The 26364-nt window shown below is 58.5% G+C and overlaps 1 protein-coding gene across 1 annotated transcript in view; it reads left to right on the forward strand.

The window, feature by feature from the left end:
* Slc6a11 (solute carrier family 6 member 11) overlaps positions 1-26364 on the forward strand; it is a 63320-nt gene that overhangs the window by 29055 nt on the left and 7901 nt on the right. Inside the window, exons 6-8 of the mRNA XM_048355042.1 lie at positions 13378-13512; positions 23607-23710; positions 25747-25871. Of these exons, the coding sequence (XP_048210999.1) occupies positions 13378-13512; positions 23607-23710; positions 25747-25871 (364 nt within the window). The remainder of the gene's footprint in view (positions 1-13377; positions 13513-23606; positions 23711-25746; positions 25872-26364) is intronic.

Raw genomic sequence — 26364 nt, forward strand, 5'->3', positions numbered from 1 at the left:
GACGCAGCTGCTGTCTTCCTTGAGGATGCGTTCACCAAGGCCCACGCCTGCAGGGGCTGTCCTCTCGCCTCCGACTTGACAGGAACACGGCAGCCCGCGGCAGTGGTCCTGTGGGCGGCGATGTCCGTGGAAACACACCTGTCACCTCGCTGGTCACACCTAGCTCTTTAGGATCACACATAACACCGCACGACAGCTGGGGTTCAAACTCAGGCTTCACGCTTGCTAGGCAGGCTTCTGCCCCCTGAGCTCCAGCTTTTCCCCCAGGCCATCATGCTGCTATTTCTGTTTCCTGTGTTGCTGTGATCACTGGCGTACACCACCAGGCCCAGCCAGTGATTGAGATGGGGGTCTTGCCAACGTTTTGTAGGAGTGGCCTTGGATCACAATCCTCTCGATCTCTGCCTCCGAGTGGCTGGAACTACAGGCTTGAGCCGCCACACCTAGATTTCTAGTGTTGATTCATGAACGCACTCTTAATTACAAAAACCCAAGTTGAGTTTAAAACAGCAGCTTCCTCATCTCGCGTCTTCTCGTCTCTCGATGTCATGAGGGGGCTGTAGTGACCGGAACCACCATGGAGGTAGGCTTCCGGATGTTTCTACCATGAGTGGCTGATGAGTGGCGGCAGGAGGAGGGGGAGAGGGGCTGGAGGTGGAGGCCAGGGAGGCTGTCCCTGCACGAAGGCAGCTCGGCTTGCCTGCATAGCAGAGGGTGTGCGTCCCGGGGCTCTGTGTGTGGCTGACACAGGCTCTCCACTGCGGGCGGTGCACTGTGCACTCCAGTCATGTTGACAAATGTAACGATTTGTTTATATCTGGTTTGTCCACTTAGAAATGAGCTCTGAAGGACAGGGTGCCTGTCCTGAACTTCGGACTTAAATAAGAAATGAAGGGTGATGGATGAGTGTGTGATAGATGTGATAGATGGATGGGTAGAGACGTGGGTAAGTGGATGGGTGGATAGGTGGGCAGGGGTATGGATGGGTAGGGGGATGGGTGAGTAGGAGGATGGGTGGGCAGGGAGATGGATGGTTAGGAGGATGGGTGGGTAGGGGGATGGGTGGGCAGGGGGATGGGTGAGTAGGAGGGTGGGTGGGTAGGGGGATGGGTGGGTAGGAGGATGGGTGGGCAGGGGGTTGGGTGGGTAGGGGGATGGTGGGTAGGGGGATGGGTGAGTAGGAGGATGGGTGGGCAGGGAGATGGATGGTTAGGAGGATGGGTGGGTAGGGGGATGGGTGGGCAGGGGGATGGGTGAGTAGGAGGGTGGGTGGGTAGGGGGATGGGTGGGTAGGAGGATGGGTGGGCAGGGGGTTGGGTGGGTAGGGGGATGGTGGGTAGGGGGATGGGTGGGTAGGGAGATGGGTGGGTAGGGGGCTGGGTGGGCAGGGGGATGGGTGGGTAGGGGGATGGGTGGGCAGGGGGATGATGGGTAGGGGGATGGGTGAGTAGGAGGATGGGTGGGTAGGGGGATGGGTGAGTAGGAGGGTGGGTGGGTAGGGGGATGGGTGGGCAGGGGGATGGGTGAGCAGGGGGATGGGTGGGCAGGGAGGTGGATGGGTAGGGGGATGGGTGGGCAGGGGGATGGATGGTTAGGGGGATGGGTGAGTAGGAGGATGGGTGGGTAGGGGGATGGGTGGGGAGGGGGAGGGGTGGGGAGGGGGATGGATGGGTAGGGAGATGGGTGGGTAGGGGGCTGGGTGGGCAGGGGGATGGGTGAGTAGGAGGATGGGTGGGTAGGGGGATGGGTGGGTAGGGGGATGGGTGGGTAGGGGGATGGGTAAGTAGGAGGATGGGTGGGTAGGGGGATGGGTGGGTAGGGGGATGGGTGTGTAGGGGCATGGGTGGGTAGGGGAATGGGTGAGTAGGGGGATGGGTGGGTAGGGGGATGGGTGAGCAGGGGGATGGGTGGGTAGGAGGATGGGTGGGTAGGAGGATGGGTCAATGTTTGGGTAGATGGATGGTCTGTAGATAGCAACTCTGTACAAGTTTGCCCACAGAGTGGGAGTTGAGCGAAACCACAGATAGTTCCAGTTCCTTCCTGGGATGATGACCAACATGGCCCCAGGAGGCCATGGTGCCCAGAAAAGTGAGGTACATTAAACAATTATTGGGTCCTCAGAAGCATGAGAGGGAAAGAAAGAGAGGTCCGGTGAAAGACAACATGACAGTAGTCAGATATCACATCCTCCCATCTTCCCTCCCTTCTTTCCTCCCTCCCTCCCTCCCTCCCTCCTTCCCTTCCTTCATTCCTCCCTCCTTCCTTCCCTTCTTTCCTCCATCCCTTCCTCCCTCAATTCTTTCCTTCCTTTCTTCCTCCCCCTCTCCCCCTTTATTCCTTCCTTCCAGCCTCCTTCCCTCCCTTCCTCCCACCCTCCTGCTGCTCTTCCTCCTTACCTGGGTTGAACCAGGGGCACTGAGACAGGGCTACAAAAGTATCTATCATTTGGTCCTCAGGGCTAGCCACCCCAGCGAGGGCTGCACCTGACCACTGGGTGAGCCCCCAAGTCTGTGACATGGGCTGTGTGGGGGGGGGGGGCCCCGCTGGCTTTGGGTGAGACGCCCATGGCACTTGGGGGCCCCGCTGGCTTTCGGTGAGACGCCCATGGCACTTCGCACGAGCGACCGTGCTTCTCGCTGTGCGCCCGGCGTGGCTGCGGGGACAGCTGAAGGATGCCCCATCTTGGTGGAGGGAGGAACATACAGCAGAACCTGCGGGAACGGTGTGCAAGACCCCTGTCCAAGAGCCAGGAACAGACGGGGGTGACGGAGTAAGGTGGAGGGGCCGGGGGGGTGCCACAGATTCCCTGGCGAGGGACAGGCAGGGACTCGAAGCTTGGTTCCTCCCGCCGAGCACCCGCCCTGTGCCTGCCATTGGGCTCCGCACCGCGCTTGCCTTGTTGAACTTGACCTGCACAGGAGACGGAGGAGGGCACCGAGACCCAGCACCCCGCAGCTTGTGGCCGAGGCTGAAGGCGGGCTGGGGTCTGCCGAAGAGGATTGGGGCACATGCAGAGCCGTCTCCTCCTCTCCCTGGGCTCATTCGCTCCTTGGCCAGGCCTGGCCCAGAGCCGAGACCCAGGGGTTCCGCTGGAGGCCCGGCCGGGAGGGCAGAGGCAAGATGACCGACCGCAGAAACGTTCGGCTGGGCCAGATTTCAGGACTAAGCGTGCAGGTGTGTCAAGATAAGGTCCGGGAGCAGAGGCGAGTCATGGATGGTTCTGGAGCGTGGCTCCGGAGGTGGGAGCTGGGACAGCAGATGCCTTCCTTCCTGCCAGCGCCGGAGCCCCGCTGAGAACGCGGGCCACACTTGCCGCCGCACGCACGAGGCCTCGGCCCCGGGGTCCAGGGTATTGGTGATCACCAGACCCACACGTGCCTGCTGCCCCCCAGCCCCGGCCCCCGCAGAACTCCCTCAGCCACCCTGCCCAGCACCCCTGGTGGACGCAACTACAGACGCAAGGACTGCTCTAGACCCCCACAGCTGCAGCGTGGACGGCGATGGGCTCCGCCCCCCGGTCATGTGACCACTGCTTTCCTCAACCTTTCCGTCTCAATGAACATGAAGAAGGAGAATAACGTGCGGATGTGTGGATCCACCGGCTCAATCCCCCGCCTGCGAAGCAAAAAGGAAGCTGGGCGTGGAGGCCTGTGCCTTTCATCCCAGCCCTAGAGGAGGCCGAGGTCTAGAGGGTCACAGGCCCCAGCGCGAGATCCTGGCTCAAAAAGAACCAAAGCGAAAAGGGGCGGCGGGGTGGCTGGAGGGGTGGAGCGCCTGCTTTGTAAGCATGAACCCCTGGGTTCAAACCCCAGGACTGCTAGGAAGGAAAGAAGGAAAGAAGGGAGGGAGGGAGGGAGAGAGGGAAGGAGGGGAGTGGGGGGTTGGGGTGTGGGGACCGCCCCCATCTCTGTGGGAGCCCAGCAGTCTCTGCCCTTCACCATTAATGTGGCAGGGGATGCCCTTGCTGGCCGGGTCCCCAGGTCGGTTCTCAGAGGATGGGCTGCTTCCGTGGAGTGCCTGCCGGCTTGTGTCATGCCACCGAAGCCCCGTGTGACCATGTCTTCCTATGAAGGTGTGCACTGAGGCCCAGAGAGGCCCAGATACCCGGCCCGGCCCACACAGCCAGCCGGAGAGCCACTCTGTCTCTGCCTCACGTCACGACGTAGTCTTCCCTTATTGTTTTATGGAGCTACGTGCCTCCACGTGATGCAACCTGCATTTCTTAAGCACCTGTGGGCTGCTGGGCACATGGTGGAGACACGGACATCCATAAGGCTCGGTTGCTGGGCAGCCTGTGGGGTGGGGGAGTCGTGGAGGCAGATAGAAATGAAAGGGGCGTCGCGTGTGCCCAGCACAGGGGTCCTCCAGTGGGCCGGCTGCAGTCCTGACCTGTCCCACGGAGCCGGGATGGCAGCGCATGCCGCCATGCTCGGCTTTCTTCTGTGGAGATGGAGTCTCGCGAGCTCTTGCCTGGCCTGGCCTGGCACGATGATCTGCCCAGTCCCTGCCTCCTGAACAGCTGGAAGGACAGGTGCAGGCCACCATGGCTGGGTTTATTTTTCATGCAAGGGTTTGGTCCCAGGGACGTATGCACCCAAGTATTGTTTTTAACCTCATTTTAATTTCAGCTACAATTCAGAGAAAAGCCACGTAAACCATAGCAGAATGCCTGACGGGGGTAACAGATAAAGAGTAGAGGTTCATGGGGGCTCTGTTGAATCCAGCTTGCTGTCTTTGGGATGGATGCCCAGGAGTGGGCTCACTAGAGAGTACAGTGGTTCTAGTTTTGGTTTTTAGGGGAATTTCCATCCTGACTTCCAGAGTGGTTGCACGAGTTACATCCCTACCGACGGTGTAACGGGGTTCCTTCACCCCCAGCATCTCTGCCAGCATTTGGTGTTTGTGTTCTTCATGGGTGGCCGACTCTCACTGGGGTGAGATGAAATCTCAGTGTCGTTTTGACTTGTGTTTCCTTATGGCCACAGATGTGGAATATTCCTTCATGTGTTTATTGCCCATCTGCACTTCAGAGAAGCATCTGTATAAGCTCCTTTGAACATTTGTTAACTGGATTATTGATTCATTTGGGGTAGTTTTTAGTGTGTGTGTGTGTGTAATATTTGTGTATACACACAAATATATACACCTATAATACATATAATGGAATTTTATCCATCAGGAAGAATAATACGTCATTGACAGGGAAATGAATGGGCTTGAAAAAAAAATCGTCATGTATGAAGTAAAGTTAGGCTCAGGGAGACAAAAGGCAGATATTTCCTCTCCTATGTAGAAGTTAAATCTAAAATACAAACGTATGAAAACACACACAAGGCCACATGCATAAGCCGACAAAAGCACGGCAGCTGCTGGGTGGGCTTCCACGGTGAATAATGAACACTTTAACGCAGTGAATGCCAGGAAGTTTGGCATGTCTGGGGCGGGAGGGGGCTTGGAGGGGGGCAGGTGGACGAGTTCAGTCACAACGCTCACTGTGTGAAGGTGAATCCAGGGGACTTTGGGAGGCGTGTAGGGGTGGGATAGGGGTGGAGAGGGGGGCAATGGAAGGGGTGTCTGTGATCAAGATGCATTGCACACGTGAGTGGGTGTGCCATGGTGAAACCCCTTTGTACAACTACTTGCAGATCATGAAGGAGAGGTTGACTGGCTTGTGACTCTGGAGGAGAGAGGTTTAAGAGCACGGTGCCTGGCCTCCAGTGAGCGTCTTCCTGCTGTGTCCTGATGTGCTGACGGGCATGGCGTGGAGAGGCTGGGGGTGGGGTGGGGAGGTTGGTGAGCCTGGGCTCTCTTTATCCTACACCACAACGAGTGCAATGCGGGGACCCAACCTCAAGACCCTCGCTAGTCCCGGTCACCTCTCTAACGCCGTGAGCCTGTGATTGTGGGGGATTGCGTGTTCAGCTCGTGAACTCTCGGGGACACGTGGAAACCATAGGATGGTACGAGTTCTGACTTCTAGGAAATCGCTTAGCAATCTGTTCGTGGCAGCTGCCTCCGTAAGAGCCAGAGGGTGGGGCTTGCTCCGGTGCCAGCGCACAATCTGGTGCGTGAGAAATGCAGTCAGTGTCGGATGCGTGATCGATGGATTGCTATTGATTAAAAGAATGCATGAGGGAATGGACCCGTGAAACAGACTGGAAATAAGAAAAAGCCTAATGAGGGAAGTTTGTTATCTGCAGAGAGATAGACTAAGGGCAGCCACTAGGCCGGGCTGGGGAGGACCTTGTGGCTGAGTGGAGAGGTGGGGGCAGAAGGTGGATTACCACTGAGGCAAGAACAGTAGGTGAACACGGCTTCCTATAGCCAGAGATGAGGCAGCTCGCAAAGGAATCCACTACAGCCAGGATAGGTGGCCTGGGCAGAAGCCGTGGAAAGGCCCAGGAGACCCTGAGGAGTGCTGCCCATCTCTGAGGAGAGAGGTACTCTCAGGGGCCCGCAGGGCTTTTGCCCTTCCCGGCTGCAGCTGTGGCCTCTGAGCACTGCCTCAACCCACATGCCCGTATCCACACGTCGGCCCACGAGAGAGTCGTCGGGACCCTGGTGTTTCTCATCCCACAACACCCCCCCCCCTTACTGGTGAACCCACACCAGGGGATGAGTCCACTAGTGACACTCTAGAACCCGTGGCGACACCTGCCTTCGGGCCCGAAGAAGATTGGGTGAGACTCCAGTCATCGTTACACAAGCCACTGGGTGTGCATTCCGCGGCAGGAATGGCTCCAGTGCATTTGCACGGTGTTTCTATCGCTTGCGCTCAGTGCTGGCGTTGTTTTCATTTCTTGCAGCCTTTATAGAGATGCTTAGTAAAAATCAATAGCATTGAATCCCCAGCTAATCCTAATTCACCATGAAATAGGCTTAAACGCTAGCCTCTCCTAGCCGGTGGGCGAGGATTTACGCTTACCAAGAGCATGCTTGCTATTTACCTATCTTGTCACCCTGGCACCCCAAAGCTCCTTTCTCTCGGGGTGACTTTCCCCAGGCCGAAGCTGACACATGAACTCTGGGATGGAGAGGCTGTCCCCACCGACGGTCACTTGCAGGCACATGGAGCTGTGTCCTGGTGGTTCATGTGTTGGCACAGGACTCTCAGGAGCTGGGTTTTGTTCAGCTGTTCATTTTTTGCTGCAGGAAGCGTTTCCGGGCTCACAAAGCTGGACCAGGCCCTTAGCCTTGACGGACGTGAGGAAAGCAATAGCCAGGCTCGTAACCAGCTGCTATCTTTTGGATTTTGAACATCCTCCAAGGGCCCGCGTGTTGAAGGCTTGGTTGCCAGCCTGTCACACCCTGGGAGGTGGTGGAAACTTTGCAAGTCTGGGGCCTAGGAGACCCTTCCTGTCTCTGCCTTTGTTTCCGGGCTACCACGAAATGAGTGAGTCTCCTCCATCATCCTCCACCCCACAGGCTGCCATGATGTGTTGGGCTGCCACAGGCCTGTGGCACAAATCTCTGAAACCATGAGCCATAAGAGAGACCTTTCTTCCTCCCTTAACTTGTTCATCTCAGGTATTCTGTCACAGTGTCAGAAAGCTGACTCACACACAGCCAACTGTACTCCAGTGTGTCAGGAAATACAGCTCAATAGGAGGAGGAAACAACTGTATTCCAGGGTCTAACGGGACACAGCTCAATAAGAAGGGGGCTGCCGTTTACTGAAGGCCGATGTGCCAAGGCCTCGTGGCTGGTGCCCTGGGGGACATGGGCTCATGGAACCCCATGCTTGCCACATAAAACTGTGACCCAAATCTCATAGAATAAGAACGGAAAGGTGAAAGGGATAGAGTTATTCATCCACGGTGTTATTAGTCCTACTTTACAGAAAACGGCATCAGGACCTAGAATGATTTGCTAGAGTGAGTCACATGCATAGAAAAGTGCAGGGGGCCGGCTTTGAACTTAAGCTCCCTGAGGTCTGTGTCTGTGTGCTGTCACCGCTCAGGTTGCCCTGGGATTGCTGTTGGAGGAATGTGCATTTGGCTTGGGTGGCTCGAGCTGAGGCCGTAGGGAGGCAAAGGTCGGCCTCGTCCTGAATGTCAGCATGCATGCGATTGGTAGAGGAGGAAAGGAGCTTGCAGGTGAAGGGCGGGACCAAAGCAAAGGTCTGCAGGGTGGGGGGGGGGGGGGACGCAGAAGACATGGTCCAGAGGACGCGAGTGGTACAGTCCACGTACCCAGGGCTCCACACTGTGGTTGGGGTCAGGCTCTGGAATCAGATGATCTGATATTGACTCCTTCCTTTGTCCTGCTGGTACAACCCTGAACCAATACGTAACTTGTGGAGACCTGAATCCCGGTCTCTGAAATGGCCGCGATAACAGTGTCTATCTATGTGGCTGGTATCAGGACCCTGGAGAGCTCCTTGGCCTTCCTGCCCCCAGAAGGATGGCAGGTGGCAGGTGACTGGTGTTCTGTGGTAGGAAGCCTTGAGAGCTGAGATTGACACCAGGCAGCACTTCTCCTACTCCCCCTCCCCCCCAAAAAAATGTGCTCTTTGCTGCACATGCAGAAGGAAGCCCATAGGATAGGAAAACCATAGCGGCCCCTAGGATGATTTTAGCAATGGGTGGATGCAGATAAAGCTACTTTCGAATTTAGCGATGGATCGGTGCAGATGGAAGAGCACCAAGTCCCCCTCTGAGGCCGTTGCCCCCCTCTACTCCGTGTCTCCTGAAGTGACAGGTACCGCGGGGTGCCAGCTCACCTTTAGTGACTCTCTGGGACCCGTACCTCTTGCTGTGCTCAGTAAACAGAACCCAGCCTAGACCCAGCGCCCTCAGAGCTTTATCACTCTCTGTCTGCACTGCATGCACTTTTGTCGTCACCTGGGTCCACAGATCCCAGCTCACGGTGGCGGCTCAGGTTCTCGGCACCTGTGACTTACTGAGAAGCATGCCAGCTCATAGAAGGTATCAAGTAAATAACGCAACACAGTATGGGCATCGGTGGGCGTAGAGGAGAAAGTACGTAGTCCCACAGTGGTTGAAGTTTGGGTTTGTGACTCCCGGCCGTGTGGAATGCCAGCCCAGAGAGGGTGTGGACCCTGCCCGCGCTGCCCACACAGTGGGTCTGCTGGCCCTGTGCTCCTGGGTTCTGGCCCCGGGCCGCTCTCCTTTCCAAATGCCCTTTGAACAGCACTCGCTGTCCAGTTGATCCCACCATCCCCAACAACATGGCAGGGTAGGGGCTGCCCCCTCCGGCTCAATGACCAGACAAGGACCCTGCTATGGAATAAATAGCTGTGTCCGGGAAGTAGGAGGAAAACACCTCACAATTCCCGTATTGGGATGCAAATGAGCAATTAGAGTCAATTAAGACAGGATACAGCATAATTACCACCAATTGTGCTAACCTTTGTATTCAGAAAGACTTGACCTGCTGAAAGGGAGCAGGGTGTCGCCTGGCCTGGCCCTTCTCCCCCCCCTGCCCATCCAGTGTGGCGGGGGGGGGGGGGGGGGGGGGGAGGGGGGGGGGGGGGGGGGAGCCAGGCATGACCTGACCTTGTGGGAGACCTGACTGCGGCTATCCCACGTAGAATGCCTTTTCCCTATTCCTCCCAGGCACGCTGGACTTGGCCAGGAAGCCCCTTGCAGGTGAATCTCCCTGCCCTGGACTCATAAGCGCACTTGCCACAACCAGATTCCATTTCTGGAGAGAGAGAGGGGGGAATTTGGGTGGCCCCGGCTCTTCGCGAGGGCACGGCCCCTCGACCTACGCAGACCTCTGCATTTGAGCCCAGGGTCCGCTTTGCCTGCTGCTTGGCCTTGTCTGTCACACCCGGCCAGTATGGGGTGAGCACATCTGTATGAGCCACCGGGACCCCACGAGCAGAGGCTACGAGAGCTGGGCAGACGCGAGGCGCCGGGTGGTGGACGTTGGGGAGCTCGGGGGTCACGTGACCTCAGACACACGCTCGGAGCCCCCGGCGAGGCTCGTAGGAAAAGGCCACTGCCACAGTGGGACAGGAAGTTCACACCGCCCCCTCCCCCCCTCCGAGCCTCGGGGGCCAGCGCGGACGGGGAGGAGATGGCTTCCCAGAATGGGGCAGGGCGTCTGACCAGCGTCTCAGGGATGTGGGCAGCGCCGTGGGTGGCCCAGGAGCTGGCGGCGGGCTTCGTGGACAAAGAGAGGCTGGGAAAAGGCAGGGGACCGGATGAGCCTGGCATGTTCCCCAGCCGCAAGGGACCTGGTGGCTGGGGGAAGGGGGTGGAGACCGGCCAAGTCACACAGCGCGTGCGCGCGGGCACAGCCAGGGTCTGGTCCCAGGGTCATCGACTCGGAGGCCAACGCTCTTGTGGCCTCCTGCCAAGACTCAGAGGAGCTGGGAAGAGACAGGCCAGGTCAGAGTCTGAAGCTGGAGCTGCAGCGTGGAGCGCAGGGGGGTGTCACTGACGGGGAGAGAGGGGATGGGGCGGGGGTGCAAGTTCAGGGAAGAATTGGAGGTCCAACTGAACCTGATGGTGGTGGACTTTGGGGACAAGCGAGAAAAGAGGCCAGTGTGCCTCCAAGTGACCATCTGGGGACAATGTTCTGTGCCCCTTCCCATGTTCTTGCCTGGCTCTGTTTCAGTTTGTCCTTTTTGTCCTTGGGCAGTTCATCCTCCAACCCACTTAGACAAATCCTTCCTCGGAGATGGAGGAAACGCACTTTGTGTGCCTGCAGCCTCCTTTTCCCGGGTGACTCTGTGTAGGGGTGCCACGGCCCCAGAGTCGCAGACACACACACACACACACACACACAGACACACACACATTCAGCATGTCTTCCTAGGGGAGAAAACCTGAGTCTTTCCTTCTGTTGACCTGCAGGAGACTGACAAGGGATACATGAAGTGCGGACTAGATGCAGGACAGCAGGTGGATGGACTTAATCGCAGTTGACTTATGTGGGCTGTGGGGAGTTCTGTGTAGAGGGCTGTGAGTTGGTCTCCAGGCTCCACTGCCAAGAATACCGTGATCAATTAATGATGTCTGGCAAGAGCACAGGAAGGGATGGGCGGCAGCGTGCATGCGCGTTGTGGGCCATCTCTCGATGATCACATCTGTATGGTTTTGGCAGTCTCTGGGTGCTCTCGGGAAAAGTCAAGGATGAGGTTCAAATGTCTAGTGTGGCCAAGGAAAGAAGCCTCAAGAGGGCTTTTAGAGGAGCTGGGGCAGCAAGGGCAGCTGTATTCAGCATTCTTTGATACCACAGCTTGTGTGAGTTGCCCTTTGTACCCTGACTCGGGACTTAGAGGTAACTCTGGAGGCCATGCCTGCCTGTCAGCCAGCAGTGCCGTCTTGGCAGTCAAACGCATCTGCACTGTGAGCCTGGGATAGTTCGTTTAAATATCACATTTCCTTTATGGTTTTACAAAAGGCGTAGGAGAATGCGGATCTCCGTGGAGGGAGTAGAGTTCTTCTAAATGTGATGTCAACGTGCCAACGCCTGTTCAGAACTCTAGTCCGTGAGTTACTTCAGGATCTCAGTCTCACTCTGCGGTGGTGCGTGGCGACGTCATTTGTGGGTTTGGAGCGGGGCGGGGGCTCCCGCGGCTGAGCTGGCCAAGCCACACACACCTGGCACTGGCCGGCTGCTGGCATCTTGGGCGGTTCACCTCTGTCAGCAACAGAGGCAAAGGTAAACTCCGCAGTGAAAGCCTCGTCCCGAGACTCATAGACTGCAGCCAGCTGGCCGGAGGCTCCATCTTGGGGGAAAAGGATCAAGAATGTACGTGAAGGTTGATCGGCAACACGGCGGAGGAAGCGTGGCTCCCTGGCACGACCACCAGCCCTTCCTGATTGCCGCTCTTACGTGTGTGCACGCCCACCGCCGATCTCTCGTTCCCTGTGACGTGTGGCCGCCGGCTCTGGGCTGTTCCGTGAAGGGCATTGCACGGGGCAGCAGGGAGGGGGTGGTACCGAGAACCCGTGGCCAGCGTAGACATGGGTGCAGGTGTTGGGGAGTTGGGGGCTGAGCGGGCAGGGGAGGGTGAGCAACATTAACCCCACCTTCCAGGTTGTGTCTAGGGGACCCCTGCTCAGACTCTGCCCTGTCCTGCATTCAACGAAGACTTAACTTCCCTGAGAGACTCAGTAAGGAAAGGAGAGAAAGAACATGGCGGGGCGGTGTGGCTGTATGCACAGAGCCACGTGTGTATGGCAGCTAAACACATAAGGCTACGTGCTTATCCGTGAGGGCCACATGCGTGGGGCCGCGCGTGTACGTGTGAAGGCTGCGTACACGGGGCTGCACACGTGTGTGTGAGGGCCTTTGTCACTGCACGCGTGGCCTCCGATTTGGACAGGCCTTCTGCGCCTGTCCCGGGCCTGGCCGCCATTCACTAGCTGGGTGACCTCGGGCTAGCTCGGACCTTTCTGGTTTGTAAAGAGAGGGCGGGTGTCCGCTGAGGAGGAGTGGTGCCCGTGGCCACCAGGTACGTGACTGTCGTAGGAACATTTGCTTCCCCCTTCCTTCCATTCGCCCAGCCCCCGTCCGTCCTGCCTCGTTGCGTGTTTCTCTCTGTGGGCCGTGGGACAGAGCACTCACTGGACAAGCACTGGTTTAGAGTATGTCCTAGGCCTTCCGCACCGGCCAGCCAAGGGGGAAGAGGCCCCCCATCACCCCCCCCCTTCCTGTTTGTTTTTTTTTAATCTCATGTGATTGTGATAAAGAACCCCGGCATGAGGTCTGTCCTCTTAACAAATGTTTAATTGTGCAATATGTTTCTATTGACTCTAGGAACAGGGTTGACCAAAAAAAGTCAATAAACTAGGGCAGCCGTCTCTGAAGCATATTGATAGTAACTTTATGCCCGTTGATGAACGACTCTGACCCCCCCCCCCCCCCCCCGCAAGCCCTGCTTCAGCCTTTATCATCCTCTGATCTGACTGTTTTCGGTACCTTGCGTAAGCGGAATCCTCAGGGTCGTGGTTAGAAGTGCTTGACAGGCCACCCGCGCACGCCCCTCATGAGGTAGGGATTCTGCTGCACGTCCGTGGATAGAAAATACCAACTTTCTTTTGGTCATACTTCCTCGGTGCGACGCACTGACTGTGTGGCCCACATTGAGATTGTGTTCAGCACTATAGGCAATCCAGAGAGGGTTGGGGGTACGCAGGGGGTGTGCAGGGACTCTGCACAGACACTACGTCACCTTGTGTCAATAAACGATCTGGGCACCTGCATGCAGGTTGTGAGGTCCACATAGGGGGAGGGGAGCTACAAGGAAGAACAGACAAAGCGGACAGGTGTACAGGGACGAGGAAATAGCAGCAGCCTGGCCCAAAGGGCCAGTCTGCCCACCGACGGTCCTGATCGTCTCCTTCTCTCCCCAGTACCCTCAACCGCATCCTCATCTTCCCTCTCCTCTCCGGGCAGGTGGTGTACGTCACGGCAACCTTCCCCTACATCATGCTGCTGATCCTGTTGATCCGGGGGGTCACATTGCCAGGGGCCTCAGAGGGCATCAAGTTCTACCTGTACCCGGACCTCACCCGCCTTTCCGACCCTCAGGTAAGGGGTGTGTGCCGCTGCCCTCATCCCACGCTGCGGAGCCCGGCCACGGCTGCCAAGGCCCAGTGGCCAGCTAAGCGGTGGCCCGTGGCCACCCTGCAGGATAGCATGCATCGCGTGAATGTGTAGGGAAGAAAACATAGCAGAGAACACAAGTAGAGGAGCACTTCGCACAGCGGTGTCCTGACCCAGCCCTGGCGGTGGCTCTGAAAACTCTCTTACCCAGAGTCCCTGGGACCAGAAGCAGGCCAGGTACTGAATTACTCGCGTACACCTCAAGAACTATCCTTACACAGAAGCATGAAACTCCTTCGTTCCACAGACACCCTCTGCATCGCCTAAAGGTGGGCATCTGACGTGGCGAGGGTTTCCTCCATGGAGCAGAGTCTCCGCGTGTGGGGTAGCCCACCTGTGACCAGGCCATGAGTACATTTCAGATTCTAGATGTCCGGACCAGGGGCCCTCGGCCTTTCTGTGATTCCAGCACGGCGTGGGCGTGGGTGGTATTCGCAGGTGTCTGGTTTCTTCTGCTCACAAGACCTGCTGGGCTGCACACACTGGTATTCCAAGAGGCAAATGCTGAACTTCAGCTGGGGATTAGTTAACACCACAAACGCTCTGCTCTCACTCCACATCAGAGACCTCTGTGGCGTGCCTCGGAGAGCAGCAGGCTGCTTGTGGTTTCCTGTGTAGGAATAAAACAAAACAAAACAGAGTTTGAGAAACAGGTTCACCTCTTTGTCCTGTGACGGCCCTGGGGTGTTCTGAGCAGGGCATCGTATTTGTGGGTACATGGCGGTGAGCTCAGATAGCTCCCGGGGGACCTGCGTATCATTTTTCAATTACAACTCGAGGCTCCCTAGAAATCCCCACTCTGCCTTTGGGCGTGGCGGGCCGCAGGGCCTCCGTGGTGGGCATGGCTCAGGCGAGCCTGGTTAGGATCGATGACACAGCCGGTGTGAATGTGTGTGTGTGTGTGTGCGTGTGTGTGTGTGTGCGCGCGCTCATTTTTGTCTCCGGGCTCTCCTGGGAGCCCGTGTGGCATCCTGAGTACGGGCAGAATCCCCAGGAAGAAGGAAATTAGCTCCTCGCAGCGGGCCCTGGCAGGTGCAGCCCGCAGCCACAGGCTCTCAGCGGGAGAACAGCCCCGGGAAGCCGGCTCCCACCCCCTGCTCCGCTCTGCTACTTCCTGCCTCGCCCCACAACGGGCTTGTGCTCCTCTCCGGGGCTCATGCGCCGCTTTCTCCTGGGCCTCCGTGTAAGCTCTCCAGGGCCCAGCCCTGGCCCGTCATGGGCTCGCCTGGGTGCCTGTGACCGAGTGGACTCCAGGCCCCCTGAAGGGCTTGTGTTGGTGGGTCTGAGAGGGCACCTGCACATGCTTGTTCTTCAGAGCTGGTTCCGGAGAGAAGGGAGAAAGGCAGGCAGGCTGACAGACTGACGGACAGCCAGGCGGGCGGGCGGGCGGACGGGCAAAGGGGAGGCCGGTCAGCTCAGCATTCAGTTTCCATCCTGATCATTCTGCTTCTTCCCAATCCTCGCCATCTCCTTCCCTTCGGGTAGGTGCTTACCTGGAAGGCAGCCCCTTAGAACAGAGAGGTCACACTGGAACGGAGAGGTCACCCTGGGCCGAGAGGTGGGATGCAGGTCCTCCTGGGGGACACCGTCGATCGTGACCTTGGACACATCTCTCTCTTTCCCCTCCCTGCCTCAGTTTCCCTCTGATGACCGGGAAGGGCTGGATCCTGTGGGTGCTTTTCGAGGTGGACACAGAGCTCAGGTTGCGAGCCATAGCCCTGGTATCCGCCGTCAGCGCCCCGGGTGTGGCCTTTGGGGGGGCAATGGCTCGGGCGTGCTGCAGTCCGGTGAGAAGGGGCGGGAGGCTGAGCCACTCCTCAGCCATGCTGGATGCCCTCCAGCCGGTGCCGGGCCCTGGGTGCGAATCCCCACCGCCTCGGGTAGCCCTGAGCCTCATGCCCACACACGCCAGAGCACTTCTGCATCTCAGATCTGGTGCCCAGCCCGGAGCCTGGCACACAGTGGGGCTCCGGGAACTCCAGAAGCGTCCCTCGCTTTGGCCTGCGGCTTGCTAGCTCGGAGCAGGACACATTGGGGCCCCACAGCGTGGGAGGGGGGGAGGGGGGGGTCTTTACACCCAGAACCAAGGACCGTTATTGTGGGTCCAGTAAATTAAGTTTCTCGTCAAGAACTTGAAGTGACACCGCAGCTCGCGCTCTTTGTGGCCCCTTCATTTGCATTCCGTGGCCTGTTATAACTTTCTAAACATCTATTTGTCCTCACTGTCGGCCCTGTGTTCTCTCTGAAGTGTGAAGTGCTCCAGTCCGCTTCTTCCCCCCCTTCTCCCTCTCTTCCCCCCCACCCCACTTCTGTCTTTTCACTCTTTGGGAAGCCAAGGGGATCTTGCAAGAAATCACATTGTCCCTGACCCAGATCCCCGCCACCCTCCCCTCCTTTGTGTTTCGAGTGTGTGTTTTCAGGGCAGGAACAGAAAGGCCTGTCACAGATCCAACTCCGAGGGCCCACTTTCCCAGCGCCGGCACACCCGCGCCCCCAGACGCCGCCTCCGCCCGGAGAACCGGAGCCCCCCGGGAGGAGGTGGCCAAATCCCGGGGCTGGGGTTCACCTCAGAGTGACACACACACACACACACACACACACACACACACACAGGGGACACTCAGGGGAAGTGGGGAAGGGAGACCAAGCCCCCCCCCCCCCACCTCCACCCCTCCACCACATTCACCCCCCAGCCTGGCAGGCGGGCCTGTGAGATTGCTGCCACCTGCTGGCCGTACAAAGCAGGGCCCAGAGAGGAGCGGGGCCTCCTGGCAGCCAAACCCTGGAACTGAACCTCCACCCCAAGGCTTCTTGGGGGTATTTGGTTTGCTGCTCACCAGGGTTGGGTGCTGGCTACTGGGTGCCAGGCACGAGGAGGTGTCATGGTTCTTTTCTTCCCTCCCCTCTCCTCTCTTCTCTCCCCTTCCTTCCCCTTCTCTCTTCCTTTTCCTTTCCTTCCTTTTCCCTTCCTTTCCTCCCCCGATTCACGTCCTGGGCACTGGACCCCACTTGAGCCCCAGCGCCTGCCCTTTCGCGCCCGACACGGCGTCCTTGTGCTAGCCAGTTTCTATGTCTAGGACGGGGCAGGGAGTCTCCATTCATATATTTGGGGTTTTGAGCAGTTTCAGAAAGATGAGCAGGAAGAGAAGACTTCTTGGGGTCCCCTCTCCTTTCCCGGTGATTGCTACAGCCTCGCATGAGAACCGAGACCGAAACCTCGTTACTCACGGAAGGCGGAGCACAGCCCCCGCGAAGCGCTGTGGGTTTTGACAGATATGTAACGAAACCTGGTCCCTTCCAGGTGTCAGCTTCGGCCCTTCAGGTCCCCTGTGTTTGCTCTTCCCCCCCCCCCACCATCTTCTTCCTGTCTCCATAGCTAAGACTTTCCTAGAATATCACAGAGATGGAGCTTTGGTAGCCGGGCTTGTTTACCTCCGAGCCCCCTTCCCATCGGCTGTCCTGCCCGTGTCACCCCCACTGAGCCAGCAGCCAACCTGCCCAAACCCCATTGTATCTGTACCGGAGAAGGAGCCGAGGAGAACATTCTAGACAAACGAAGACCTAGCTGAAAAAAGCCACAAGAGCCCTTGGTGGCCCAGAGATGTAGAGGCTTGGGGCTGAAAGAATCCATCCACCCAGGGTAGGCAGGTGTGTTGGGGTCACACTCACCGCTGGGGGGATCGCCCAGGACTTCCCACAAGAACTGCCCACCTTCTAACATGGCAGCCACAAACCGTGTCTACTTGAATTGAACTTGGCTTCAGACTGTCCACCGCCACGGCTGGCTAATGGCTGCCCTGCTTTCAGAGATCAGATAGAGTGAGAACATGATTGTCACAGCAGAAAAGTCAGCTGGACGGTAGTGGTTTTAGGGGAGTGAGGAGGAAGAGTCCCAAAGCAGATCCCCTGAGCGCCGGGCACCCGTGAGCTGGGGCCCTGACTCTGCTCCCTAGCTTTGCCTCTTCTGCACAAGAGAACGCCCCAGGGCTCAGCTCTCCCTTCAGATCCACGCGCCCACCATCAACCACGTCTTCAGCTGCTCCTTAATTCTGCCCCATGACCTTCCCAGAGCCGACACTTGGATTTTAAAGCACAAGGTCCTGCTGTGCTCCGTGCCCTGTTGTTTTTGTTTCTCTCCGTTCAGTTTCCTTCTTGTTGACGTGTATCTTGAGTGGTTCCTCCGTGGAGGTCCGGGGAAAAACAGACTCGCAACTCTGTGTATGTCAGAAGACATCTCTTTCACTGTCCCTTGTATTTCACCGTCATAGTGAGTATTAATTTCGCTGGGATTCCAGATGGTAATTTTTCAAAGTTACATTTTCAACGTGGGTTTCAACATGGCCCGGCACTTAGATTGCCTCCTAAGCTGGAGGGTGGGATTTTCCACCTGTCACCCTGCTCATATTCCAGTAGCCCCTGGAGCTGAATCTGAACACTACTCATAGGAAGGAACTAACGTTCTCTTTGTGCAAATGGCTCCACAGGGCTGGTCCTCCTCCTCCTTAACTTTCAGCTTCGCTGTCATTTCTGACACCTGGAAAAGCTGTTGTGGTTTTAATATTCCTTCCAAGCTAACCTGTGAACGTCAAATGTCAATTACATGTCATCGTTACGAATTTTCTGCTTCTCCCATAAATATATTTTTATCCCTCCACATTTGCTGATCTTGAATATATGGTATTGATTGTCCTGAGTAGCTAAGTTAATGTCGGGGCGCACCCGGTGTGGGCGTGTCCAGCGACAGCTGGACTTCACTCACCAAGCCCTGGGCGGCTCTTTATGCTGCTAGGAGCTCCTCTTAGGAGTTGCCTGTCTGGGTGACAAAAGGCAGCAAGGCCTAGAACTATTCTGTAAAAAATTCTTTGAGGAAAATAGTGTGCAGAGAAAGGACAATATTTATTTATTTGTGTGTGTGTGTGTTGTTGGGGTTATTGTTTTGGTTTGGTTTGCCAGTGCCGGAGTTTGAACTCAGGGCCTTGTGCTTGCTGGGCTTAGGTGCCTGGCAGCATCTACCGTTTGAGCTCCCCCCCTCCGGTCCAGCCCTTTGCGGCTTATTGGGAGATGGAGTCTCACAGACCTTTCTTCCTAGGCTGATTTCAACTGTGATCCTCCGGATCTCAGCCTCCCGAGCAGCAAGGATTACAGATGTGAGCCACGGGCACTTTAATAAACCATCTGGAAGGGAGAGAGAATGTCCGCAAGCGGAGGCTTCCCAGGGGCGCAGCAGGCAGTGGGAGGGATGTCCCCCGTGGGAGTGGCCGAGGCGTGGTCCAGAACGTGGGTGCGTCTTCCTCGGATCCGTCTCCCGTGGGGGTGGCAGCTCCCGCGACTCCTGGTGGCACGGGTTAGCGAAGGTGCTCACCATCTCCCTGCTCCCTACGGTGTCGGGACGGGTGCTAGGCTGGGCGGCCACGTCGAGGGCACGGCGGGATCGCCACGCGTGTCTGCGAATGTGCCAAGAAGCGAATGGAGGGAGAGGACACTGCGGGCTCGGGGGAGAGCGAATCAGAGCCGTGCCGACCGTGGGAATGGGGGGACCTGTGTGCTCCCCACCTAGACCAAACCCAAAGACGGGGGTGGGAGCTGAGGACCCGCCGGAAGGGGACCCGGCATAGCTGCCAATGCAACAGACACCCCCATGGGCGCGTTGTGTCCAGCAACTCGGGCTTGTGTCTGTGGGGGTACACTGAGGAAATCCCTGCCCATGCCAGTGTCAAGACCCTGTCCCAAAGGAGTGGATTCCCTTGATCCCTTGATTCCTTTTCGAAGTGAGCGCTCTCTGCCCCCATGTCCAGGCGGGAGGGGGAGTGGCAGCCCCCCACCATGTCTCCCGTGTCTCCTCAGAGCAGTGGCCCCTGGTTTTCCTTCCCTCCAGGCCCGCCTGTGGTCAGGAGCAGGAGGAGCCTGAAGGGGTGGAGGGTGTCCCAGACCCTGCGTACCCTGGACGGGCTGCTCCAACACCTTACACGCTGGCATGACTGTCAGGGACAGGGAATAGGACATGGAATGCGACAAGCAGGTCACCGACGGCTGAGCCACAAGGTGGATGGTAGATCTGGGGCGGGGGCGGGGGGGATGTGCACCGTCGAAGTGGAAGGTGAAGGGGTGGGCTCCGGGCAGGACTATGACCCCATTGTCTATGAGAGGTGAACGGGCTCTGGGTGGGCAGCGTGGTCAGGAGACCCGCGGTGGATGGCACTATTGCATGTGTCGCTGGGCTGCTCCCGTCCCAGGAGGGCTGCGTGTCAGATTGAGCCAGTGTAGAATGCAGATGTGACGTTGATGTGTGTGCCCCAGACACAGACAGGCTCTGTGCCTGTCAGGAACCCAGGGAGCGACTACCCACGTGTGTGGCTACTTGCTTTACACACGGAACCCGAGCTGCTCTGGATTCTGGTATGGGGGCGGGGGGTGGTGGGAGAAACCAGCGGATAGCCAGGGAGATGATACCCACCAACCACTGGACTAGATTCAAGTAGAGTGTTAACTGTCCTCACGCACATGTACACACACACACACACACACACACACACACACGATATGCAGGTGTCAACTTGGTTTAGCCATCCACTCGGGTACAGATATTTCACACATGCCATTGTACGATTGCTATTTGTCTATCAGAAGTCAAAGGGAAATAATGGAGGACATATGCAGAAAGGAAACCAGGGTGTGGGGCCCGGCAGAAGTGGGAGGAGCCTCCTCTCAGTGCAGGAGCCTCTGGGCTTGGGGCGCAGGTAGAAGAGAGCCCCGTGGGTGCTGTTCTTACTCTGGCTGCCCTGATCCCCCGTGGAGGCTCCTGGTTTGAGAAGCATCCTACGGGGCCACTCCGGGCTGACCCAGATCACACCCTTTCCTGGGTATCTGGGCTGGTGGTTGTCCCACGTTTCAGCTCTGGCCAATGGATGGTGGTCCTCTCTCATCATAGCTGGACCAAGGGTAGAAGAGTTCGGTGGTTGATTAGCGATGTCTGCATTGGGCAGGTTGGGAGTGGAAGGCCCCATTTTTTTCCACCTCCCTGGGCCATTCCGTTTCCATCTTTCAAGGAGATAAGAAAGACCTTCGGAAGAACCCACAGGACTTGAGGGGCAAGCTGGAATGGAGTCCAGGGGTCCTGTCCTCCTCGGTCCAGCAAGGTCCCCACTTGGCCCGGTGGTTGAGCTCTACGTGAGCCTTCACGACGCTTCCCTAGGTGTTGGAGGATGAGCAGCAGCAACTACTCAGCCTGTGTCTTCCGAGTGCTTACAGGGGTACCACGCAGCGTGCGAAGGGCTGGAAGGTGGCAGCAGAGCCAGTTCACCTCCCCTCCCCCAAGCAGTGTCCACCAGAGTTGGGTGGATGACACACCGTGAGCATAGCATGGCTGGAGGTCATCGCTCTGTCTCTGGGCAGACACCAAGGAGTCTCCCGCCACCCCGGCTGGTGTGGGCAGAGGTTGGAGTCTGGTCTGTCAGCTTGTTTGGCTCACATGGGGGAACGAGCAGGCGTGAGGCTTAGCTTGGGAGCTGAAACCTCGCCTGGCGCTGCCCAGACAATGAGGTTTCTGCAGCCCCGCTCCTGGTGCCGGCCCAGGACCTCCCTGCCTCAGTGGCCCTCGGCCATGGCTGGGTGAGACTCTGTCCCAGGGTTATTTGGAAACAGGTGGGGCCACCGTGCTGCTGTGACTGGGGTCCCTTAGCACTTAGCGAGTGGGAGCCAGAGGGGCTGAGCCGCCGCCAACCAAGTTTCACCCAGTAGGCAGTGCCGTGCAGAATACCAACACGCCCAGCTCGTGGGGGAGCCCGGGGGCCCCGGGCCTTGCCCTAAATCACCCCCGCCGAGCATTCTGCTAAGAGGGGCTCCGACGGCTCCTGTGCCCCCCCCAGGTTCTGCCAAGTACGGCCCCCCAAGGTCACTGCCACGGCCCGGTGCCAGCAGCCACCCATCCACAGCCTCATTCTCTGCCTGGGACACGGCCATCCTGCCTCCCGGGCAGAGGCCCAGCCACCGCGCTCCCCAGACCCTGTGCGCACAAAGGGGTCGCCGAGGTCAGCCTGCACACCCAAACTCTCCTGCACAGAGCCGCCCGCCCCGCCGCCCACGGCACAGCCCTTCGGCCCACTGACATTTTACTGGCAGGGCCCCCGGGAAGCTCAGGGCCGGCTGCCCAGGGAAGGGCTTGGCACCTGGGAGAGAGGCAACGAAGCATGTTTCCAGTGGGGGGGGGGCGTCCCAGCCCCTTCCCACCACCCCCGGGGGGCCCCCTCCCCACCCACCTGCATTAGCATTTAAATGTCCCCAAAGTGTCTCCCCCTCCCCAAGCCCTCTTCCCCCCACGGAGGCCGTGGGTGGGTGGGGGGCAGCTCCCGAATCCTCCTCCCGCCCCCCCCCCCCCCGCACTCATCATAATGGCCGTACTGTATTGAGCAGCTTCTGTATGTGGCACTAGCTGAGGAAGAGAGCGAGGGCGCCTAGCAACCCCGAGAGGGCTGAGAAAGAGGTGGGAAGGAAGTGGTTTTCATGTAATTATTCACTTGGACAGAGGCCCCTGTCAGGTACCCACTGGAAACACAGCTGTTTTATTCTTCTCTTAACCTACTTTTTAATCTTGTGAGAATCCTTCTCAATTTTGAAAAGAAAGAGCTTAATTCACGCCATTTTCTGCCGGGGCCTATAAGTTATGTTTTTTTCTTTGCGTCGTTCAAGGCTGGCTGTGCTTACAAGAAGTGTGTGTGTATGTGTGTGCGTGTGTGTGTGTGTGTAAAGAAGAAAATGTTGCAGACAAGACATTGAGTCTTGGGTTCGAGGAGGCCCCCAGGCTCTGTCCTGGCTCCTCGGAACCAAACGCCCAGTGTCCTGTGCCCTGTGAGGTTTGAACACAGGCTCCTGGCTGGGCACCGGGTGTCCAGGCTGCGAGGGGTAGGACCGGCCAGCTCGTCCCAGAAACCTGACCGCCGCCTCTCCCGGCGGAGAGGGAGGCTGGAAGCGGAGCTTGCATGTCAGTGTGTGTGTGTGTGTGTGCGTGTGTGTGTGTGTGTGTGTGTGTGTGTGTGTGTGTGTTGCTTGATATCACCTTCAATGTAGAAGGGACCTGCCTGGGCAGGGCTGCAGCTCCCTGCGCCCCCTGGGCTGGGCAGCCACCTCTCTCCCGAGGGAGGACCGCGCAGGAAGGACTCAGCTCGGGCTGTCCACGTGGGCGCCGCCCGTGGGCGTGGAACACTGCGTGGCCCGGGCTCTCCCGTCAGGTTGGGCCTGCAGAGCCTGGCGTTAGTCACTGACCGCCCGGCGCTGTCCAGACCTCCGCGTGGCACACGGCAGTGGACATTTGTGCGGAGGCGACCGTGTCGTGACAAACCGCAGGCCGGTGGGAAGTGGCCAGCCCGCGCCCGTTCCTCCTGGTGACCCCTCCGTTCCTTTCTGGATGGAGGGGCCAGGCTGCCACCGCCTTGGGGCATGTTTGCCCTCCTCCTCCCCCCCGCGAGGAACTTACATGGCACGGGCTTCGTGCCCTAGTGCCGTGGTGTTTCATCGGATCCTGGGTGTCGTCGGACTGTGCTACACCCCAACAGCAGTGTCTGCACAGAGAGGCTGCCGTACCTCGCCGCTCCAGATTTGGAGCGAGGAGGAGAGACCGGTGGGCGAGTTTGGGATCTGGAGTCCGCGACACGTTCAGGGGCTGCTAAAATCCTGGTGACTGTTTCCAAGCCTCTGTATTTTCACCCAAACACCAGTGGGCAGCTCTGCGCCCCGCAGGCCACCGGCGGCCCTGGCTGGGTGGGGAGGGGGGTGGTGGGGAACCCTGGGGAAACTTAAACAGAGCCGGAGACGGTAAGAAGCGCAGCCATTTTCCTCCGGCTCTGTCCAGCAGCGGCGCTGTTGGGTCAGCTCTTGGAAGGGAGGCCCGCGGGGTGTTAGAGGCTCAGCGTAGGAGGCTGAGGCTGCTCCCCGAAATCCCAGGGCCGCCGGGAACACAAGTTCAGGGCTGTAGGAAGGCTCCCACGGCCTCCCCCCCCCACACTTTTCAACCTTCCGTCCTGCAGGTGTGGGTGGACGCGGGCACGCAGATCTTCTTCTCCTACGCCATCTGCCTGGGCTGCCTGACAGCTCTGGGGAGTTACAACAACTACAACAACAACTGCTACCGGTGAGCCCCCACCTCTGAGCCCCCCAACGCCCAGCGCCCGCGTGCGGCCGGCTCCCCGCCCGCTGGATGGGGCCCGGAGCCGGTGGGCTGCTCCTCAGCCTGGTCCTCGCGGGCCAGGGGGTCAGCAACCCCCCAAGCTGGCCAAGCTGCCCCCCCACCCCGTGTCCTGGGACAGCTGCGTCTCTCCTACTGGACAGGAGAGACCTGGGGGGCTCTGCACCCCGCAGCCCCCCCCTTCTCCCCTTCCCGCCCGCCTGTCTGTCTTGTCAGGAAGGAAGCAGATGTCCTGGTGGTGCTGCACACACAGGGGCTGTTTTCTGTTCTGTTTCCAAATCATCCTGCAGACTGGGGAGTGAGTGCGGGGTGCGCTGACGGGGCGCCTGTGCCCCTCCTGACCCCGCCCAGCTCCTGCCGGCTTCAAAGCGCTCCTTCCATAAGCCCCTGTGCACGGTGCTGCCTGATAAGGCCTTGGAGAAGGGCCGGGCCGGGCGGGCCCCCCACTTCACAGATGGGCCCCGGGACTGTGCTCAGGCCTCCGGAGCTTCCCTGCGGCTCTGTCCCTGAGGTGTGGGGCAGTCACTCAAGAGGCCCACGGAGGAGAAGGGTGGCAACTCAACTGCCCTTTGTCTTGTGCGTGCCCAGATAGGACTCTGCCCTTCAGGCTTTGCAAGTCTTCTGGGGGCGGGGGTGGGGGAGGAGTCACGATTGGTCTTGTTTACTCCCCAGAGGGTGTCTGAGTTTAGCTGACAGAGTTTGTGACCCCCCCTGCCCCGTCCTGAGCTCTAGGCTTCAGTGTGACTTCAGGCAGATCTCAGCCATACAGGAGCCCAGCATGGTGGTGCATGCCTGTAATTCCAGCCGCTCAGAAGGCCAAGGCACAAGACAAAGTCATCCCCCTTCCCCCATCCCCCCCACCCCCACCCCCGGGAGCAAAAGCAGAGAGTCATTATCTCAAAAGCACGAAGTAAAACCAAAAAAAGACGGGTACCGTGGCTAACGTGGTAGAGCTTTTTCCTGGCACTGAAAGGCTCTGGGTTCAATTCCCTGTACCAGAATAAAAGAAGAAGAAGAAAGAGGAAAAGAGGAAAATTCTTGAACAACCGAAGCGTGAAGAAAATGCTTCCCCTCCCCTCCCCACCCCCCCACCCCCCGCCCCAGCTCATCCTGTCTCTGCTGCTGGGTAACTTGTGGCAACGAGGCCTGAGACTTCAGGAAAGAGCCCAGGGGCAGATTTCCCCCAGCGTGGCCCTTGCCTGGCCTGAGCTGACTTCCCTGGAGAGCAGACTTGCAGATGGCGCCCTGGGATCTGCCCGTGTATGCCCTTTCAGTGCATCTGTATCATGCGTTAACCGCCACGGTAATGCTGTGTAACAAACAGTGCCAGGCTTAGAAGGGCCAGCCACAAATGCAAGCTGGTCTTTGTTTTCACTGCTCCCAAAACCGCTGGACAGCCGGGAAAGCTTTTCCGCAGGCTGTGGGCGGTTGGGGTTTGGTGCTGAGCTCAAGTCTGCTCCAGTGAGCACATCTAGGGACAGCAGATCTCCTGGAGGGCTCTTCCCTTCCGTGGAAAAATCAGACATTATAAAGGACACACGCAGCTAGGCGGGCTCCACTGAAGCCACTCTGTGTCACATCCGCTAACATCTCCCGTCCGAGGCCAGTCATGTGGCTCAGCCCCAAATCAGTGGGGTGGGAGACTAACGCCCCCCCCACACACACATAGAGAGGAAGATGGGGTTGGTGGCACGCTGACTGATTACATGTCGCTGGAGGCCCAGGGCAGCCTGCTAGCCCATCTCCTTGTTTACAGAGAGCAGGGAGCCAGGGAGTGCAGGCCAGAGCAGGTCCTTGAGGGGCAGCTGGGGTCCAGGGCCCCGCCTCCCTGGCTCCAACCCCCCCCCCCACAGATCCCCCCTGGGGTCTGGGGTTGCATGAATAAGGGCCCGGTGTGGGCAGGAGAGGAGGCGTTGTGGCCACCGCCGGGTGCCCACGCTCTGACCCGAGCCCCTCTTGCCCCCTTGCCCCCCCCCCCGCAGGGACTGCATCATGCTCTGCTGCCTGAACAGCGGCACCAGCTTCGTGGCGGGGTTCGCCATCTTCTCGGTCCTGGGCTTCATGGCGTATGAGCAGGGCGTACCCATCGCGGAGGTGGCGGAATCGGGTGAGTGCAAAGGGCAAAGGGCAAAGGGCGCCGGGTGCACCCGGCCCCAGTGGGTGGGGGAAGGCCAAGATGCCCCTGACCGCCCCCCCCCCGAGATCCCGGTCATCTGCTGTCCAGCATCCCAGCAGGGAACTCGAAGAAAGATAGGGAGACAGCCCCGGAACAACCCGACGGAAGAGCAGAGTGAAAATGACCCCCAACACCACAAGGGGCAACAGGCAAAGAAGAAAGAACATTGATACCACGTAGTCCCTGAAGAAGAACAACACTAAGGCCTTGGAGCGGGGGCGGTATCTAAAAGTCATGCAAGGAAACTTCAGAAATAGGAGCTGGAGCTTCACATAGAAAGATCTGCTCGGGGGCTGGGGGACGTGAACCCCAGTGATTGACTCACCGACACCCTGAAAAGCTCCATGAACCAGGCATGAGCAACTGCGCGGGGCTTCCAGAAAGAAGGGTCACACACCGGACCCAAGGAGAGGCGGAAGCGGCC

Source organism: Perognathus longimembris, chromosome 10, assembly GCF_023159225.1.
Source record: "Perognathus longimembris pacificus isolate PPM17 chromosome 10, ASM2315922v1, whole genome shotgun sequence".
Taxonomy (NCBI): domain Eukaryota; kingdom Metazoa; phylum Chordata; class Mammalia; order Rodentia; family Heteromyidae; genus Perognathus; species Perognathus longimembris.